We start from the raw sequence: 20,810 nt of genomic DNA, 5'->3' as shown, positions 1-20,810 counted from the left end.
TTCGAAATCACCAGAAACTAATTATGTTGCCCAGTTTCATTGATTGGGTACTGAAAGATATTAAGTAAACGGTAGCCTTAAGAACTGTGAAGTCACATAATAAGGTTCTCAGTTTGACAAGTCTTCGACCATATGATGGAGTGATGTAAGCTTGCAGTTCCACAGCAGTTGTTTTCTGATTGAATATTGTCTTTGGATTTGACTAAGAGCGATTGCTACTTAGTCTCATGGTTTACAGCTGTTGCTGCTTGGGTGGAGACAGATTCTGTTTATTTGCTAATGCTTTCGATGGATGCAAGGCCAATGTTTAAGGATTTTTTTTTATTTGGTTGTTACTTGGACAACCAGGTCTAATTACTTTTGGTTGTCTGAACAACAAATTTTGGTGGTCTGAATTTGATGTTAGCAACTAGTCTTCTGTCTGACAACAACCAAAGCTGATGTTGGTTTTCCGAACAGAAATTCTAAGTCTTGTCGGACGACCAGGCTACCATTACATATATTTGCCTGGAAGGTATTAGACCAATCCATATCATGATGCAATGCAATACATGCCATTACACTGGAAATCATACTTACTCAAAAAAAATTGGTTGAAAGTCAACCAATAAATTCAGGGATTTATCTCTGTTAAACTTTGAAGTTGATCACTGAGTTGATAATGTGGTAATTTGGGTTGCAGTGCAAGAATGTAATCAGTTAATTGTTTCAGGCTAGGTAGATTGGAGTGAGTGCCTACATGGAGATTTTGGCGATGGAGATGGTCCTCTATTGACTGTGCTGATTGGATAATATTCAGCATGTGTGTTTGAGTGTGATTACATGTAAGGAGATCTTTGTATTGTGTTGCCTGTTGCTCATTTTGGACCATAACTTTGCCTTAAAACCAAAGGTTGCAGAGTTGGTCTCTTGCTCTTATACTATCAATAAGTATATGCTTAGACCAAAGCCTTGGTCCACATCTGAAAACGCACTTGAAAGGGGGGGGGGGAGGGGGGATCTGGTACTGCAAGGGTGATAAGCTTGGTAGAGTGAATGATCACATTCTCAGGATCAGACCTTCAATTGGGATCTCTTTCTTGGGATGATCCTGACCCTGTTAGGGCAATCAAGATGGTAGAAGGAACACTCTGGAGATCATGCGACCCAAGATCTTCCGAGACATACCCTTGTCATTTACGCGCATATACTCAGACCAGTGCGAGTCTAAAGGCAGGCTCACAGTACAGTAGCACTATAACAAGCTGTTTATTTGTAAGCAATCATCATGACCTTTGCACGATTGTATAATGCTCTTTCGTGTCATATTAATCCACCACCCTTGTAGAAGCATCCGTGGTTAGCTTCATCACCTCCCGAGAGAAAACAATATTCTGATTCCCCTGTTACTCTCAAATGTGCACAAGGCCTAATCTTTCTACTTCTTGTAGAATAATGATTTAAATGAACCTCTTTCTTATACTTCATGCCCCCCTCCTTTACATCCCTCCTTCACATCCCCTCCCCCTTCACCCTATTTCAAACAAAGGACTTGCTGTTAGTGTCATGGTAACGGTTTGGATTCTGAATGCTCCTTTTACAGTCATCAATCTATCATTCTTTGTCATAACAATGAATGATAACTGCTCCACACAGTCTATTTGTTGTTCTAAGGTTCCAAGTCAGAAGCCTGCTCTTTGTTTGAAGTTCATGTTTGGCTGCTGATAAAGCCCCTTGCAGATTTGAATGTGATATTGAATGCTTCTGTGAAGATCACCTTTCATAGTTTTGTGAGTATTGAATGATATGCTATCTATATACTGCTTTTCAGCTTCACCATAAATTGATACCATCTGTGTTTACCTAAATGTCCTGGTCATAGCACAAGTGATACAGGGTTAGCAGTGATGTTTACCAATGACTCATGTGTAAGGGATATAGTCTTCTATATGTTGCTATAAGCCTATTGGTTTATTGACTTTTTTTCAAACTGACACATCCAGATAAGCCCAAAACATCCATGGTATTTTAAAGGAAGACTAATATCCTCTCGGAATATTTCCTTTCTGTACTATCACATCGCAGTAGCTCTGTTATTCAACGAGACATACTGTATGTTAGATGCATATGTGCATACATGTGTGTATGTGTAGGAATTATGAATTGTTACGTACTGTTAATAATTTTGCTAGGAAGGTAAGCTAATCATTAATTTTAGCTCTATGTAAATATAAGGAATGAGATTTCAGTATCATATAGTCTGTTTACAACTTTGCCAGATAGTACTTGCAGGCAAATAAGGAAATACATTTATAAGTAAATAGGAGGTAAATATCAGAGCTCATAGACTCCTAAACCAGGTAAGTTTGTAGATTCTATACATAAGGGAATAATTTACTGTCTCTCATGGAATGCTGTGGTTTCCATGTAATAAAAAAATACTGCTATACATATTTGCACTTGTATAGCACTTTCCCCACTTTGCACAGCGTTTCGTGATGCGATTCCGGATAAGTTATTACATGTACATATGTGCCATATAGTGGCTTAACATTTTAAGCAGACCATTTAAGGTAGCATACAGTGGAGGATATTCCAATGTTGATTGGTTGCTGCAAATTTTCTGCAGCTTTAGATCAGAAGTGCAAAACCACATCCTCATAGTATTTTGTATATGACAAAGATACAAGTTTTTCAGATTTGGTGGTATTTCATGAATGCATCTGACAACAGCAGAGGGAGTGATGTCATCACTAAAATTCAGTTGAAAATGCCGTTGTTTTGTCTTAAATTATTAAACCAACTCTTTCGCAGAGACAAGTATTACATAGCCTACAATATAGTCGCATATTCATGAACTTCTAAATACAGAGAACCTTGCCAGCTAAGCAAACATGTATTCCGAATGTATAACAAGATGGAATATAGAAAGAAATTGTTGCTTTTGAAGAACATTTGCCATGATGACATCACAAACCAGCCAGTAGCCAAAATAGGTTCCATGCAATCATCCATATTTTGAAGACTTGAGTCACTAAGGAAACTATATTGTGATGGGGTTTTTTCAACTAACAGTGTGGAATATTTTTCACTCCCATGGACGTGTTACATATTCTGCAACCAGAATATCCCTTTAAGAGAATTTGAGCACTGCTTGTCCGGTAAGAGTTGAGGATTTGAATACAATCCTTGTACTGTCATCAATAGCACATTGTTATAATTATAATATCTTAATGATCTTGGCATTTATGTTTATATCTCAGTGTACACACACAAGAGCACACTCAAGTTGATAACCATACTTCCAATCCTAAGACATCAAGAGAAGTTCAGGGTCACTTGGACAGTATAGTAAAGAACTTTACTTTACAAAATGCAGGCATCTACAGAAGATGCATGTGGCAAATACCATTGGCAATACCTAACTGAGACATTACTAACAGTATGATGGAATTTTTCATCCATACTTTATTGCCTTCAAGGATACTAATCTCAAAGAATCATTCACCCATTTCTCATAAAATAATAATATAAAAAAAAAATAATAAGTACAAAGTAATGAAAAAAACAATCCTCCCTCTGTATGAACAGAGTATAATTTTGTCCAAGTATATATACGGTCTAACCAAGTGTGATATCAAGGATCTGTATGGATACTTTCAAAAGCCACGGTTGCTTAACCATGCTTTTCTGTTTATCCACGATGCATTTTCTTATCTAAATGTCCATGAAGTTTCCAAGGGGAAATATCAATCAAGGATGTCGTGGAAGCCAAAACAAGAATACTGTTAAAGAGATGATAACGGTTTCATAGTCAGTATTCTGCTGCAGACATTTTTTTTTCTTCTGAAAATGATAATGATATAGAAGAGATGTCCATGACATTTTAAAGTAAAGTCTGTCTTCACATTGTGTATGGACTTCAAGTTTAAAATGCATCTTGAAAGAGAAGAAACAGAAAATTCTGTTGTCTCTGGCAGATCTTGGATTGATTGTTTTGAAGTGAAATTTTGTAAACGTATATTAAACTGCAGGATTTGTCAATGTTTGTCAGAGAGTCAGATTTGCCTCTGATATTAGTCTGTAATGTTAAATTAGTTTGTGTGTAGTTGTTGTATTGGTGTGTAAAGGAAGAGAACACACCGAACTGTGAGTGCGGTAACTTTGGTAAATGCTGCGGTTAGAAAACCACACTGTGATCACCAAGTCTCATAATTAATGGTCCATGGTTTAAATACATAGCAGTATGTTGATAAGTTGTAGTTGCATGATTGCTTGCGATGCAACCATGAAGGCCATACATTATCTGTCACTATGTGGTTTCGTGGTGGTATGGTTTGGCAGAGATGGTGGAGGTGAAAAACATTAATTGGGCGAAATTTGACCAAATCAATAACAAAGAGTGGGAGGACACCATTGTTTCGGTTTGCATTTTTCAACCCCTCGATCTCTGGGACCGGGCCAAAATTTGTGGGGAAAAGTGCCTCATCATGATTATGTGATTATTCAGTATAAAGTACCAAAGACATATAATTTGTAGAGTGAGAGATCGGTTATGTGGTGTTTATAATGGAATCCGTAATGGGGCTTTAATGAAACATTGTCGGAAGAATAGATGTAAATATTGTTAAAAGTTCTCCCATAAATATTGTCTGTTCGGCAGAAATGTTGAGGTCTAGTATCAGATTTTGATAAAATTCAATTTACCGACGATATCAGGGATGATTATGAGCTCCACAGTAATATAGTAGTTATACTTCACACGGTACTGAGAATATTACACTTTACTGCTGTTTTCACTCACACCCTCGAAAGAGCACTCACCATCGTTTGCTCTCAGTAATAGACATGATCTGCAGGCTGGACATTAGTTGGAGAAGAGATCGAAGGCCTCCCTATCCACCAGTGAGCTAACCTCATTTGGTATCCCCTTGAGAATTCTTGTTTCCTAATATTCTGTTTAAAGGGCCTCCATCTCTCTGACAACAGCTTAAAGGTGTGCATTGAAATTACATCAAGGTTCCTGGATATAATAAGAAATGTAAACATTTCAAAACCAAGACTGTGCATTAAAATCATTTGACTATGCATGTAGGCTCTTATAATTAGAAGGGTGCTGCCACTCTGTTGTAAAATTTATGACAGCAATGACACGCAAATGGCGGCACACAAATCAAAGATATCTAGATGAATAAACAGATGCAGGAATCAACTTTGTTATGATTGATGAGACAGAAGTAAATGCCTCTTAGAGAGGTAGCTTTGTGCGACACAGTTATAGATCTGTGTTCTACGCTCATGTACCGTACCAATAACATTGTGGATGTATGGCACTGACTGTATTTCCCCAAATTCTACATGCGCCCACAGATTTGTGTATATACTTCACTATTTCATGTTCAAAATTTACCGGGCTACTTCTACACAGCATGGAATTATAGTTGTAAGCCCAGAATGGGAACTTTCAAGAAGAGGATGTGGGGGTGTTCATGTTGAAATTGGTCAGTTGGGATGCAGCATCGTCAATAACTTTTGTAGGCTAGAGTGATTAGAGTGTATATATGTTGATTGTTCGTGGAGACAGGTAAGTGATATTTTTCTGTTCAGAATACAGAACAGCTCAACTATGGAGTTAACATTGTTACCAAGTTTGTCTACACCAGTTGTTTACTTTATAGTACTTAACTCTGTGTGTGACCCAACGGAATCCTCATATCAACCAACCTAAACCTAGTCCACTGTGTTCCTCTTAAGTGATTTACCAATTACAGAGATTGCTACCTTGATGAAACCCCTGATTTCTGGAATGCATGTCTTTGCTTCAGACATCATTAAATATCCTGAAGTGACCGGGAAGGAGGTCAGTCTTGACACATTGCTAAATTGTTACCAAGTCATGATGTCATTGGAGATATGATTAATAAGTTGGTGCAACAGTGAAGTGCATTCCATATGAATTCCCTGACCAGTTTGTTTTGGGTTCCCCTTAGTCCAGATTTAATGTCTCATAATTTTCTTCCCTATACTTTGTTATTTTGGTGGCCATTTTGTCTCACCATATTCTAGTCACTGCTTCTGATCTTTCTATGATCGAAATCGAATTCCCAAATATTCATTCCAGTGCTTCTATGAAGCGTGATCATAAAATGCATGCAGAAACTGAGAATCAAAGATTTATCCTGTAATAAATATATAAATATTCCAATTTGCTGTAGGATGTATAAAACCTCACAGTGTTGTCAACTTTCGCATATATAGTTGAAATGGTACAGCAGCAAATTGAAGGAAGTGTGATAGCATGAGAGTGACTAAAGTGAATTATTACAGTATGTACTGAAATTCTTTGACAGCAGGAATAGGTCATAAGGTGAATAATTTGATTTGATGATTTATTGTAGCCTAGAGAATTATCCCAGTGTGGGAGAGGTGTCAGGTGTAGCCATGGCAAAGCTGGGTGAACCAAAATTTAAGTAGCTGTACAATGTTTGATAAAAGTAGGCTTGAAATTGTAGTATGTTACTAGTGGTACTACCGTTTATTGATCTGAAGCTTGTTTGTGCAGGTGTGGGGCAGGGGTGTGATATGTATGTTTGTGACTGTCTGACTGTCTGTGATCAAGTCTGCCTGCCTTGGAAATAATCAAGTACTGTTTGCCATTACCTTATGTTGAGTGTTGGTTTATTGCACCGCATTTTTGATGAGATTAAGTTACATTGTTTGTTCCATCATTCTCTGTCAACATATCCAAGGGATCTGATAATGGAGCTGTAGAGCTGTAAATCCCCCAAAAATTATAGTGAAAGAATTGTAACAAGATCTGAATATTTGAGAATGAGATACTCTGGGTAATTTGATGTGTCTTTAAAGTGTGATCTGATGATGTTAAGCAGAGTGATCTGTCAACTTTTGTCAGATGTATACCCCTCTGTTTGATCATACAGATCCAGTGAAAGTGTCACGTAGCAATGAAATGTGTTGAGTATATAAATAATTAATATATTCTGATCTTATATGGTTGCCTGTTTTATGAACAGCACAGCATTGCCCTGTTTCTGCAGATCAATGAGTCAACATTTTCAAATTCTAGATGCATATTTATAACCTTGTTTGCATGATTGGACATGGTGAACACATAATGCAACCAAGGATAAGTGGTCTGCTGCATGCCTACAAGAACTGTAAAGGTAGCTCTGCAGTATTTTGGCTCTATAAATTTCACAGTATTTGATCCAGAATGGGCATTGTATGCCATGGTATCGAAAAAAAGTTCCGAGACCCCATTTTTCAGAGGAATTAGAAATCTATGTAAAGTTGTGCTGATATTAGGGAGCAAGTGATAGCTTGTTTTATGTAATTACAATTGCAGTGTAGAGCCAATAAGCTGCGGGAGGCTAAATAATTATTGGAATGGTTTATCAAGGATTCTGGTGATCTGTGTAATTTGATTCCAAGACATTCTTTGATGTATACCGCTGGTACATTATTAACAAACATAATACAAAACAAAATATACTGTAACCTTTAAAAAAGTACAGGAGATGTTTATCATATATATTCAAATGTGGTGGATCATACAGTACTACCAGCAAGTCTGTAATATGATATGTAATATATGATATCAGGAGTATAGTTATTAATGTCAGAGAGCTAACACTACAATCTGCACAAAATGTTTCCCAATTGATGATTACTTAATGTGTTTGCCAAGCACATCACTCTTCCTTGCAATAGAAGCATTAATACCCATATGTGTCTATAAATGCATTTATCTGGTCATATTAAACCCTTCCAGGCCTGTGAAACCCAAAGACCCTGTGGAATATTTATCCCGCACCCCGATCAGAAGCTGCTGCTGCTGTTGTATAAGGCTGCTTTATAATACGGATCATAAAAAAAGGAGACATGGTCGGTGCTTTGCATTCGTTACCAAATATTTTAGGTGTCAAGTTTACCCTAAGGAGTGACTAACTTATTCTAATATTTTTGTTGGTATCTCAACGAGTCCAGCTGGGAGGATGGCGATGATTATTACATCAACCTTGTGTATATGATGTGTAGGGTAGAATGTGGGCAAAAACTCTGCTCTGCTTTGAAGGGAACTCCTGTTGTGAAAAGTCCTCCAGCAATGCAACAATCATATCTGAGGACAAAAGTAGTTATTACAAAGTAATGGGGGGGGGGGGGAAAGCTTTGGGTGTATGTGGTGACCTCATACCACAAAGGTACAAGTAGTAAATAACTTCCATGCTGAGCATAGGTAGGCATGGAGAGTCCTCATGCTGGAAGAATTCTGGTCAAATAAGGTGCACCACATTGTAACTGATAAAAGTTGAAACAGGAATTCTTGCATGATTTAAGTGTGCTTATATATTTAAAGAGTTAACTTTTACAGTAATAGTGAAGTATGGCTCACACTGGGTATTGTTCATCTGTTATTTAGCATAGCAAAATGCTGTACAAAATGATTAAATTGCTATTCAAAAAATAAATGTATTAATATATATTATCAGCTTATTACAAATGTATGCAGTAAACCCAGATCATAAGTATTTTGGGTAGTATCTAAAGATTTAAACAAAAATCATGAACCACTCTCGACAGATATTAAAAACCTGTCAGGAAGACTGCCTTTAAATTATAAAAGATCACACTCTCAATTATTCATTTTGTATTTGTTTTTGTTTACTTTCAATAGGTTGTTTTCGGTCGAGAAGAGAACAGTTTCATCGCTGAATATGAAGACCGAACTGTCGACAGGAGTGTTACTCTTGTTGTCGTGTGTGTTGTTGTCACATGCATGTAAGTTTAATGTTCCAACCACCGTTCAGTTAACATGCTTTACGTCAGGAAATTAATGATCAATGCTAATAGTAGTCCTAGTACTACGTTAAACAGCTGCTGTTACAATTCTTGTCACAAAATGTTTCATGTTACGTGCGTGAAATATAAAGCAAAAGTACCATGCGATAAAATGTTTAATGTTCAATAAACATTTTATCACTTCATATATATATTTAGCCGCAATGCACAATAAAAACAAAAAACTCTTTCGCAACAACATAAATGCTCTGTTTGGTAACGTTCCTTTTGATTAAAGTATCAAAATTTCCTGTTTTGTCAGATTTATATGGTCTCATGTTAGTGTCCATGTCTGTCCATGTTAGTCATGTTTCATGTGATACAGCTGCTGTTAGAACAACATATCACTTTCTTTTCTAAGAAATTTAAAAAAAAATGAAAGCAGCTACCATCATTTATATATCTGTCTAGAAGTGTTTCATGTTTAACATTAATGATCATGCAAAGCCATTTTGAAGCTAGAAAAGGAGAGCCCCCCCCCCCAAAAAAAATCATGCATTATTAAATGCAAAGCCTGTATACATTATATCCAAATGCAAGGATGTCTTACGCTACATCGCGCACATTGTGTGTTGTGATGGTAATTATTTCTACTTTTATGTTAATTAGTGACTCTTTCTTGAATGATGGAAGAAACAAAATCATGTGGGTAAATGGTAACAATGTTCTATTTACATGATCAGTACAGTATAGGGTTAGCAATCAAAATATCTTTCTCTTTTTCCTTGTGTGAAAACTTTCAAAAGCTTTTAATGTAGATTTACTCATGGAGTTGGCAAGGAAGCACAAAGTGACATGTGAGTTGGCAAGATTCATGACTGAGACATAGGTGTTCTCTAGTTTTGCTGGATGTGTTTCACTCGCAATATTTACCTTTTTTTCTTGAGTTCCTTTTTTTTTTGCATTCAACAAGTTCAATGGAAAGAATGAGATTGTTTCTTTCCCCCTCAAGCACACTGTCCGACAAGTTTATCAAGTGGTTTGCTGTGAATCTCGTTGGATGGTCAAGTTTTTGTACTGTTAATTTTTGCCATCACTCACTGCGAAACAAAAAAAAAGAAAAGAAAAATAGAAGGAACGATTTGTAGTTATTTACTTAAAGGATATGTTTTTTAAGTTGTGTTTGTATGTTGTGTCTATTAGGTACTATTCAGTTTTGTCTGCATATCTCTTTTCAGTTTTTTTGATGAAAATTGTGATATTTGGATATATGTGTTCTTTTCATTCAAAATTGTCATCCACCATCAATATTGGTCCTTCCTAGTATAGATGTGCTAGAATGCTCCTGCTTATTATGTTTTTTTTCTCCAGAATTCCTTTGCAGATCATTTAAACTATACCTACAGTGACTTTGTCACATCCCCTGATTTCTGTTTTGCAGGTTTAAAGTGCCAAGTGGCTGACAGTATCAAAGGTCATACAGATTGACAAAGCTCAAAATCCAGGAAAGAAAAAAAAAAGGGAAAAGAGAGAAGACCTGTTCTGTTGATCTGCCTTGTTGAATATTCATGATCAGCATCGATTCCCAGTGATGTTAAAATTCTCAATATATAGATCTAGTTGGTGGCTGAATCAGGATAGATTTTCTCTTGTTAATAAGCATCAGGCTAATAATGATAGAAACATTAGTCATGGCAGGATTTTGTTAGTTCAACATAATGTGACCTTTCATAAGAGATAGCACTTCAAATTTAAAAGAAGGAAAACACTTTAGGAAAATCAGTTCTCATGTTGGTAAATGTTCCTGTTTTGAAATTCTGTCATCAAGTACAGTTGGAAATTGTGAAGTTGCAATAAGTGAATCTGATGCCTTATTCCAACACAAAGCCAGTATAAAAAAAAATATATAAAAAAAACAAAAACAAAAACAAACAAATACGCTTTAGGGTTTAACTCATGCATTTGCATGATTTCAGAAGGGAATATGCTAATGTTCAGTCATATTATTATTTAGCTGCATGGTTAGATGAAACAACATCATGATGATAACAATTGGGATGGACATATACTTACACATCATTTTGCTTTCTCAGCTTGTACTGACCTTTTTAGTATTGTACCTGAGTGTTTCAATCAACATTTAAGTTTAAAAACCCATACTCGGCGATGTTCTGTAAATGAGCCATTGTGATGCGGTTTGCCCTTCACCATGCAGGAATGTAACGCATTCTTTTAACATGTGTTAATTTATTTTTTTTTGCCTTCATGTGATATATATTCTTAAAACCCATTTTTTTGATATGGACTTCTTGCCCCTCCATACAGCTGGTGATGATACCCCTTCCCAAGATAAAGGTATATATGCAATGCGGTTTGGTTTAATTCCTGTTTTTTTTATTTGATTTTGGTTACTTATATTTATTTAACATCTCTGCATCATGGTCCATTATTTCCTATCTTACAGTAGTTCTCCTTTCATAGTACCTCTATTCCTCACCACCACTCAGTAGCACCCTCGACTATACACAGTCGACTGGTATGCGGGTAGCTATATTCCCCATTGACTGTTGTAAAGGTACATCCTAACATACACACACATTTTTCATACTAGCAATATAGCTATAACATCCATATTTATGGGTCTCTGTATCACTCAAATAATATAAACAACAGTGGCTGCTGTATAGGGCCATAAACTATAACAGAAGAAAATTGTAAGTTAGCACACAAAATTCAAAACAATCCAGAAGCATTTTTGTTGTTAATCAGGCTTAATAAGGCTGAGCGGTTTGCATTGTTCTTGATAAATCTTTAAGGCACTTTGGATGATACTAAAGCCCATCATGCAGGGATACATATGAAGGAATTTCAGAAGTCTAAACGTATGTTAAATTTTGAAGAAAAAATATTATTTGGCATCTTTAATACTCATTGTTGTATATATGGAAAATAAATATGGAAAAAAATATGGAAATGTTGGGTCAAGAATTTGTTTGCAGTCTATCCATTGAATATTCATCCAATATCCATTGAATATCCATTGAATCAGTGATAACTCATATTTGAAGCACATTATGTGAAAAATAACTTTGTCAGTTGAGCATTTTACTCACCAAGTTTGATCAAATTTGAAATCCAAATGCAGAAAACTGCAGGTGTCAACAGTTTTACAACAAGAGAGCAGATCAAGGTTAGGTTGTCAAAGTTTCTTTAAGTAAATTAAAACTTAAATTTGATTTTGTATAGCCTGTATTAGGTTGTACATTGTTAAGGAATGATTTGATTCCCTGTAGCCCCATCCCCACCCACCCTAAGAAAGTAAAGTAAAATTGGGTGCAGAATTAAAAACAATTTCTTCTATACCTGCCCCTATTCATCTAATGTATTCAAACAACACACTTCACACATAGAGTTCAATCATTTAATTAACCATTCTTATGTACTACATTATACCATCACTGTGACTGTCATCACAATATCAATTGTCAAGGAAAGAGGAATTTACTAAATCTATGTTAATGAAACTGGATATCTCTTAAATATGATTTATGGTGAGATTAAAAATTGATGATCAAGTGTTGACATAACAATGATGCAAGTAAGACACTGATATAGCTGAATTTAGTAATTAGTTTTCATGCAGAGTCGGTCAAGGCATCATTGTTTGGTCATATCTTAGTATAAATTATGTAATGTATGAAACATCAACCTGTATCGGAAGTGAGCTACAGTGACCAGATGAGTGGATTAACCTGCACGGGTCAAGTTTCTGTCACAAAATGAAGGACTCAAAAAAATTTTGCCTGTTAAAGTCATACACTGGCAAACAATGATGTGACCCTCCGAAAGAAAAGGTCCAATAAATCACAGAAAAAAGAGAAAACACAGAAAAATAGAGATAGAAACCATGCAACCCCCCCAAAAAATTGGAAACATATCAAACATATACATAGAACATTCATCTTTACATTGAAAGTTGTGATATAAGTGTCTTATTTTGTGGAATTAAAGATTGAAGATACTAAAATCAGATATTTTTGAGGGCCCATCTTTAGGACGTTCTTTTGTTTCTTTATCATCTTCTTTTTGTTTCTCTTTGCATGATCAATGCTTGACATGTTCCCTGACTTTGATTGTATGCATGGCTGTTGCTCATCGACTCATCGTATTTCATGTTTGCTCCTTTCTTTTCTTTCTCCCCCCCCCCCATCTATTAACACCGTTTCATATGCAACGTTATTAACATTGAAAATATTGTATTAATTGTCAGGTAAAGTATTACACATTGAACATTATTCTGCTCAATAACTGTAAGAGCCTATATTTATAGTAGATCCTCGATCGAATCAACTAAGCCTTTTGGTGATGACACACTTTGGGAGTTGTAAGTGACGTGTGCAAATACTGTAGATGTGATCTGAAATCAAAGAAAATGCTGTGTATGTATTATACACAGCAGTACTCTACTGAGGACTGAGGACACTTGTTGATCCCAGTGTCTGTTCGGCTTCTGAGAGTGTCTTTTACAGTGACACTTCAAATTTTATTCAGAGCTCCTATGCCGGTGTCTACCCACATTAAAATCTACAAGGTCGATCAATATTCAAGTCTGTATCAAAATGTTAAACATAACTAGCATTTCAATTTCTATTGAAGTAGATGCTTGGTGTTTGATCCGGATCTATTGTAAACAGGCCCTAATTTATTTATTCTTGTTCACTGTCTTGAGATGAATCAATACACCATGTTGGTGAATCAATATACCATTTGTTTCTATGGAGTATGGTAGTCATGGGGTGACTGAATCCAATTGCAACCAGGGTACAAAATGATTCTTCTATGTAACTTTGCTGTAATTTGTCCATTGGTATAAAACATTTATCAATTCATAGTGTATTAAGCCTTTTTTTGTGCTTGTGATACCACTTTGCGCCAAAAACATTGATTGGATCATCCTATAAAACATTTCAATAAAATAACACCAAAGAAAGTTAAGAACACATAAGGTTTAATTGCATATTATGTGGCAGTGCAGACAGTGATTAGTTCAGCTTATATGTTTGCAGTTTGAAGATGAGCACAGTACCACATAAATTTTTATATCAATCTTGTGAAATGGGGAGGCGGGAGGGGGGGCAGGTAGTGGGAGGGGGGGGACAGTAGTGGGGGAAGGAATGCTGAATCCCTAATTGTTTTTAATATACCACTATCTATCTTTCTATTTTTCCCTTCTGCTGGTGGATGGTCTTTTGATCGTTAAGTTCTATATAATAATGATTAATATTAACTCGGTGTTTGGGATTATTGTCGTTCGTACTGGTATCTTGTCTGTCTAGTATTGTTCTGTGGTACTGCTAATGATTATACATATTGATTTCATTAGTTGATTGTATCCATATACTTCCTACACTAAGTTTGTTATGTAAGATTACGTATAACCTCCATAGATATCACAATGCTTTCCCAAGAACAGTGTATGTGTATTATCAACTGTCAGCCCATTTAGGGGTGGTGTTAGGTAAAGGAATATTAGAAACTAGGGAAGGGGAAGGTACTGAAGGAGGGGGGGGGGAGGTGACTTGACAGAGGTTCAGATGCATGGCTTACATCAAGTCTTAAAACTGTAGTGACAATAAGCATGATATGTTCAGAGAGATAGAGAGAGAAGTGTCACTTTGGGACCAATTATGAAAACAGGTATATTTTTATTTTCTGTTTTGGTATTTTACATTTTCTGATAAACAAGCATTGTATAACACTCTTTAAATTGCCAGTGTCAGGCTTTTTATAATACAGAAGTAACTCATGGATAATTAAGTTTGAAAACCAGTGAAATCTGTTTTTGTTGTTGTTGAAATATCTGACGCATGTATGAGGAAAGTTCACATAAGTGCATGAGCCCCCCTCCCACGCCCCACCTCATATGTGCTGCTCCCACTCTCCCCTAAAACAAAACAACCGAAGAACAACAATAGCTTATGAGAGTGGCAAGGAATTTGGCTGAATAAGGTATGTGTGGCTGGCAAAACAGGTATAGGGCATGAATTTGAGCGATTGCTTTTTATCATTTTGCAACACATTCAAAGACTAACAGAAATTGCTTTTGTGTGTAGTGATTTGCCAATTGATTCTGATGAGGAGAAGGTAAAGGAGTGGTGGAAGTTAGGGTTAGTGGTAATTAAAATTCAGGCAATTGAAAAGTATTTAACTATAAGCCATTTTAGGAGATCAACTTTTCTCCAAAAGAAATTTCCTTGTGATAGTTAACTGCTACTGATATACATACAGAACTGTGTTGGACAGCATATTATTAAAAGAGGGCGCTATGTATGAATAAACTTAAAACATGTAGAATAATGGTTTTTGGAGTGCAAAAAGAATTAGCATTGTGTGTAAGGTTGTGTGGCAGCTCACTGATGGTAGCACGGAAAAGATACGTATGAAAAGGAAAATTACCTTGTTAACAATTTAATGATTGTTTCTAGTATGCCCCCTAGTTTTGTTAACTGTATAGTTACCCACCCCACTTCAACAAGGCAAAGTATCCTAAACTAGCTATATTCTTTTCTATCTATAAAGAATGGTTAGTGGTATATTAATATGAACTGCACAAGTAAAAACAAAATATTGCAGATGATACTAGCAATAATTGTATTTCATTACAGTTCTGTGTTTAATTTCTTGTTTTTACAAATAACTCCTGATTTTACAGATGAGTCTCCGCCTTCTAAGATAGATGTTGAACGTCAAGGTTTTCCATATGACTACGGTGACTTCGGGGTGGTCATGGATATGCGGAGCAGCATGGAGTTGCGGTGTACCGCCGTAGGGAATCCAGCACCTACGTAAATATCATCATGCACCTGGCACATTCTTTCCTTAATGACTTACGAGATTAATTAAAACCATAATTAATGATTAGTAATGAAGTAAAACATAGCTAACATTTCCTGATTGATTCATTTCGGGGACATTTACTACTTGAGATGTGTTGTACCCCTCATAATGTGCCAAATTTTGTGGAGCTTTGAAAATGATGTTTCCTGTTTGTTGGTATGCAATATTCTGCTAAGAATCTGAAACTGATTCTCAGCAGAAGCAGAAAAAAAAAAATTCAAAGGGTGAAAGTGAGATTTTAAAATGTGTGATAGATCGTTTTGAATTATGACAGAACAGTTGTAGTGAATAAACAAGTGAGCTTCTGGGACTTTTTCGTTTGCTGGTATTGTAAGGTGGTACTACAATTTTTTTTTGTACAAGTTTGGCTGTGCAAGATGAAATATTTTTTTTTTTCCATTAGCCATGAGTTGGTTGGAAATATAATTGTCAACAATTTTAAACTGAGGTCTACAGAAGTGTTATTGACAGTAATATTCGGCTATCATGTTGCAGGTTATATTAGCTGATAGGTTTGATAGGATGACTGGATATGGTAATTCTCGACGTGGCATATTGTTATGTTGTTCTATCCAACCAGGTATCGCTGGGAATTCGATGGTACTGCCTTGCCTGATGATCCAAGAATATCGGTGGTAGATGGAGTCCTCACAATCCAAACACCTCAAATATCAGATGAAGGAGATTACCAATGTTTTGCAACGAACAAACATGGAACTGCCTTGTCATCAAAGTATCAAGCAATATATGCTTGTAAGTATCACACTTGCAAGCAAAATATACTGCCCTTTGATTCCCCGAATACTAAAAGCTTTAGGATGATGATGACGTTTATGTTAGCATGTATACATGTGACACCTCTGAAAAGTTACTTCAACTTATTTTGTTGGGAGGTAGATCCATTTTGGTGGCAAAGTATCAAAACCTTGTAAATACAAAACAATCAAAAATTGCAACTGGGTTGAACTTTCCCTTGGGATGTAGATGAGGACTAGAAACCTATCAACTTTTCTGGAGGCCAAATTTCATTTGAGGTCATACAGGTCAGGGCAAACAATCTTGTGGTTGCTTTAAAAGTAAAGCTTGTGTTGAATTTTATCATTACAATAAATATGTTCATTTGAGTCAATATAAGAGTACTATTAATATATAATAGATATAAAATAAATGGTAGTTATCTCTCACTGAAATTGGAGAAGAGGTCTAAAAACCTGTTAAGAATTCTAAAAACCTTGTCAACATGAAAACACTAACAGAGCTGCTTGGTTGAATATTGGTAGGTACATCCCCCACTGAGTACAAGAAGGGTATTTGAAGTTGGTGAAGTTCTGAAAATCTTTAAACAATAACAATAAATGAAATAGTAAACTTTAGTCATGTAAGGCTGATCCCCTTGGTGAGTTAAGGAACCAGTGTGAAATTGGTGATGGTCAAAGGTCATCGGAGGTCATCACAACACAATTTGAAGTCTTGAAACCATTGTAAACATGATAGTAACAAAAGTAAAACTTGAGGGAACTTTTAGCAACATCTGCAGATCTGCATTGGTGCAAAAACTTGCTCACCACTGAAAGTCAATAATGGTCGACAAGTAATTGAAACTCTTTGGTGTGGTGTTAAATGATCCCATACGATAAAGATTAGCAAGGAATCACAAGACTTAGCTGTTGGATGTCTGCCTTCCTTGTTTGTGCTCATCCAAAGTTTGTGATGTTATTATCACTTTGATTTCTCCAGATCAAGATAATTATGAAGAAGTTGGTACACTAAGACAAGAAGTCACTGAAGGTGAAGAGGGAGCCATTGAGTGTGGTGCCCCTGACGGTGCACCCAAACCTCGTATCTACTGGTCAAACGCCCAGACCAACAAAGAGGTAGCCTTGGACGATCGTATCAGTATGTCTAAAGACGGAGACCTTCACTTTGCCAATGTTGTTGCAGATGATGAAACGGGTTACTATTGCTTCGCCGCCAATGACCTCCTTGGAAACTACATGAGATCACCATTACATGTACTTCGTGTTTCAGGTAAGTCACAATGGTGATGGAGTATGGAGTTGGGAAGGGGGGGGAGGGGGTGGGGGATGGGATTGCGAACAGGGAATCGTTAGATCGGAACTGTCAGAAAAACTATGCCCTGCACAGGCAGGTACTTGTAAATTTGGGGAGTGGGGTGGCGTGAGTGGGTCAGATGTTCACAGCAAAATCTGACAAAGCCATTAAACGTGCCTTATTCAGATTCATAAGTAAGTTCTTTGAGTTTTTCCTAGATTTTTTGCCAAAAACTCAAAATTGTGATTGATCCAACTTAGACACATCAACCTCCTATATTGTGCCATCAAGTTATTATTCATCATGTGCAAAAAGAGCAAATTTTATGCCGCCAAATTTTCGCTGCATTGTTTGAAATTTCAAACTTGACCTGATCTACATCGTCATTAAGTGTAAAATGAGTCAATTGAGGTCAACATAAATCACTATCTGGAAAAAACAAACATTTGTAAACAACAGAAAAACAGCCCTACTAGGTTAAAAACAGTTGTCTTATCAAGCAACTGATTTGATTTGATAACTGATTTGTTGTTTATCACTCCTTACAGTACTAGAGTTATGCATGGGAGATTTTGGGAGATAGGGTGAGGGAGAGGATCAGACTGGGCTTTAGGGCCAGACAATTGTCACTAATATTGCTGTTAACCTCTTTACTTTCATAGAAATCAATACATCAAAGAGTATTTGGCAATCACTGATAATTATATGTTGTTGACCACTGGTTGTCCAGGTTACTGTATTTCTGTTATCATTCATTGGGTGGGTGGGTGATTTTAGCATCAAATTTAAGGTTGCTTAGAACTATCACAGGTATTTATGGTTACTCAACAAGTTTCTTCCTTTCCTACCAAACGCAATACAGGGAACCCAAGAAAAGGGGATGTTTTGTGTATATGATACCTTGACTTATGACTATAGGGTAACTCAATTTATCCAGCTTGCGTGCTCTTTATGCTGGGTGTATAGATGCCTTTCAACAAATTTTCTCTTTGTGAAAGTCAATGCTCCTTTGAGATCACCAAAGTTCAAATTCACTACAGCCTTTCATTATGGTAGCTTTTTTCTACACTAGTGCTCTAGTTGCAAACTTGTAAGCATTTTGAAGGAGAACAAATTATTTACCTCTTTTACTTAATTTGCCAATTTTCTTGAACTTGGTTTTTCAGACGGAACAGGTGACAACATTGCTGCCACCATTGTTGAACTGCCGACCAAGGCCAAAGGCTTACGTGAGCAGCCCTTTAAGATCAAATGCGTGGCCGCTGGTTTGTAAGTGTCTTATTGAATGCTTGTTTTCTGTCACACATAGATATTACATGTAAGTGTACCCTACCTATCATCTACAGAAGCCATTGCACACTACATCTACCATATTTTTTTCAGTGATAGCAGAGCACTGACTCTTTCTGATGTATCATTGATGTATAATGTCTGTATGTATGTATATTAGATTCTCCTGCAAGCAGGAACTCGCGAAGAAGCCTCATAGGCTTATCAAAGCCGCAAGCTGACCGAAGTCAGTCTCTTACATTCATATTTAACGTCCATAATTATGAATTGTTAATTGTCAACAACTCTGTAACTGGACGACATACATTAATCTGGGAGTGACTCGAACCGGGGACCTTATGATTGAAAGGCACCGGCGTTAACCACTGAGCTAACACTCCACTGTATAATGTTTAGAAGCGCTGGGCTGCTGGTAATTCCAGACCTATTCTCTCTCTCATGCATTGGATGTCTGGCCTTCAAGTTAATTATTGGTCCGAATATGACTTTGGTCATTAACAGTATTATATTTTGCAAGGGGTTTTCACTACTTATTCCTTCTACTTCATCTTCTCTCTGGACTCCAAAGTTGTAAGGTTGGCCTCCTCACACATGTGCTCAATGAAATATTGAATGTGACTTTCTAATATCTAATACCTCCTGAACGTCTGTCAGGTTATCACTCCTTACGTTCTCCACAAACTGATAACAAATTTGATGAAACCAAACAAAATATGCATCTTATTGCATTTTTTCCTGCACCATCAGAACTCAACTTACAGCAAAAAAGAAAAGAAAAAAGAAACACTTCACTCTGTGGGATTATTTATGATACGACAACCACCTTCTGGATCTCTTCCTCCCCTTTCCCCTCCCCCACCCCCTCCCTACATCCCCTTCTTTCCAACTAGTTGATGTGTTTGGGTGGTACTGCATGACCAGATTATAGCACCAGGTCTATATAGGAGTCTCAACTAGATGCTCATAGGCTTGAAAGTTGATGATGGTATTATGTCCTCTAGTGGGTTGGGCACATATGGCAAAACTGCATAAGTAGTTTGTCCGGAAGGTAATCCATTAATCCCCCCATAAAGGTAGATCACTTAATGAATGTATTCCTTGATACATAATTGTCTCACTGCCTTAAGCCCAGGAGCTGTGAACGCAAAATGCTAAAGTGACAAGTATGTTAACTTTGCTTTCCAGTCCTACTCCAATAATTTCCTGGTACAGAGACGGCGTTTTGATAGTTGGAGATTCTGATATACAACTGGAGGATCACAACCATGTATTGTCATTTAAATCATTAAGTTTCGGAGATGCTGGAGAGTATGTATGTAGTGCTGACAATGGAGAATCTAGCCCAGCTACACAGACCGTCCACCTCACAGTAGATTGTAAGTTTTATTGTATGCAGTAATTACGTACCATTATCAGTATCTCTATTTGGCACTAGTGCCACAACCCCACAGGATTGATGGGGCCAAGGAGCCTTGGGGCCCTGGGCCTAAAAGAAACACTGCACACAACATTTTGTCTTCAAAAGTGATAGGTTCATTAGATTAATTAAACTATCCTCACTCAAAGGGGGGGGGGGGCATGGTTTGCAACTAAAAACCTTCCCCCAGCAAATGCCAATCAAATCCTTGCCCCTCTCCCAGGCACACAACAAGTGCCCTTTGTAATCCTGATCTAGCATCAAGTGAAGTCAGTAAATACTTTGAAATGCAAGGGATAACTCTGCATCTTTTGAAATATTTGATGGGAGGGGAGGGAGGTGGAGGCTGGTAGGTCGTCTTATTCTTTCATTTGTA

The 20,810-nt window shown here is 36.8% G+C and overlaps 1 protein-coding gene across 11 annotated transcripts in view; it reads left to right on the top strand.

The window, feature by feature from the left end:
* Positions 1 to 20,810, top strand: part of LOC139962107 (neural cell adhesion molecule L1-like) — a 133,018-nt gene that overhangs the window by 60,051 nt on the left and 52,157 nt on the right. For 7 of the 11 annotated variants that reach the window (XM_071961993.1, XM_071961994.1, XM_071962001.1 and 4 more), the window contains 7 exons: positions 8,675 to 8,778; positions 9,585 to 9,635; positions 15,491 to 15,623; positions 16,256 to 16,428; positions 17,413 to 17,703; positions 18,894 to 18,996; positions 20,203 to 20,393. In XM_071961993.1, coding sequence (XP_071818094.1) covers positions 8,715 to 8,778; positions 9,585 to 9,635; positions 15,491 to 15,623; positions 16,256 to 16,428; positions 17,413 to 17,703; positions 18,894 to 18,996; positions 20,203 to 20,393 — 1,006 coding nt within the window. In that variant the 5' untranslated portion in view covers positions 8,675 to 8,714. Of the gene's footprint in view, positions 1 to 8,674; positions 8,779 to 9,584; positions 9,636 to 11,103; positions 11,134 to 15,490; positions 15,624 to 16,255; positions 16,429 to 17,412; positions 17,704 to 18,893; positions 18,997 to 20,202; positions 20,394 to 20,810 lie in introns of all 11 variants that reach the window. The other 4 variants (XM_071961999.1, XM_071962000.1, XM_071962002.1 and 1 more) reach the window with 2 other exon arrangements.

Source organism: Apostichopus japonicus, chromosome 20, assembly GCF_037975245.1.
Source record: "Apostichopus japonicus isolate 1M-3 chromosome 20, ASM3797524v1, whole genome shotgun sequence".
Lineage (NCBI taxonomy): Eukaryota > Metazoa > Echinodermata > Holothuroidea > Aspidochirotida > Stichopodidae > Apostichopus > Apostichopus japonicus.
This window is presented reverse-complemented; position numbering and strand designations above follow the sequence as displayed.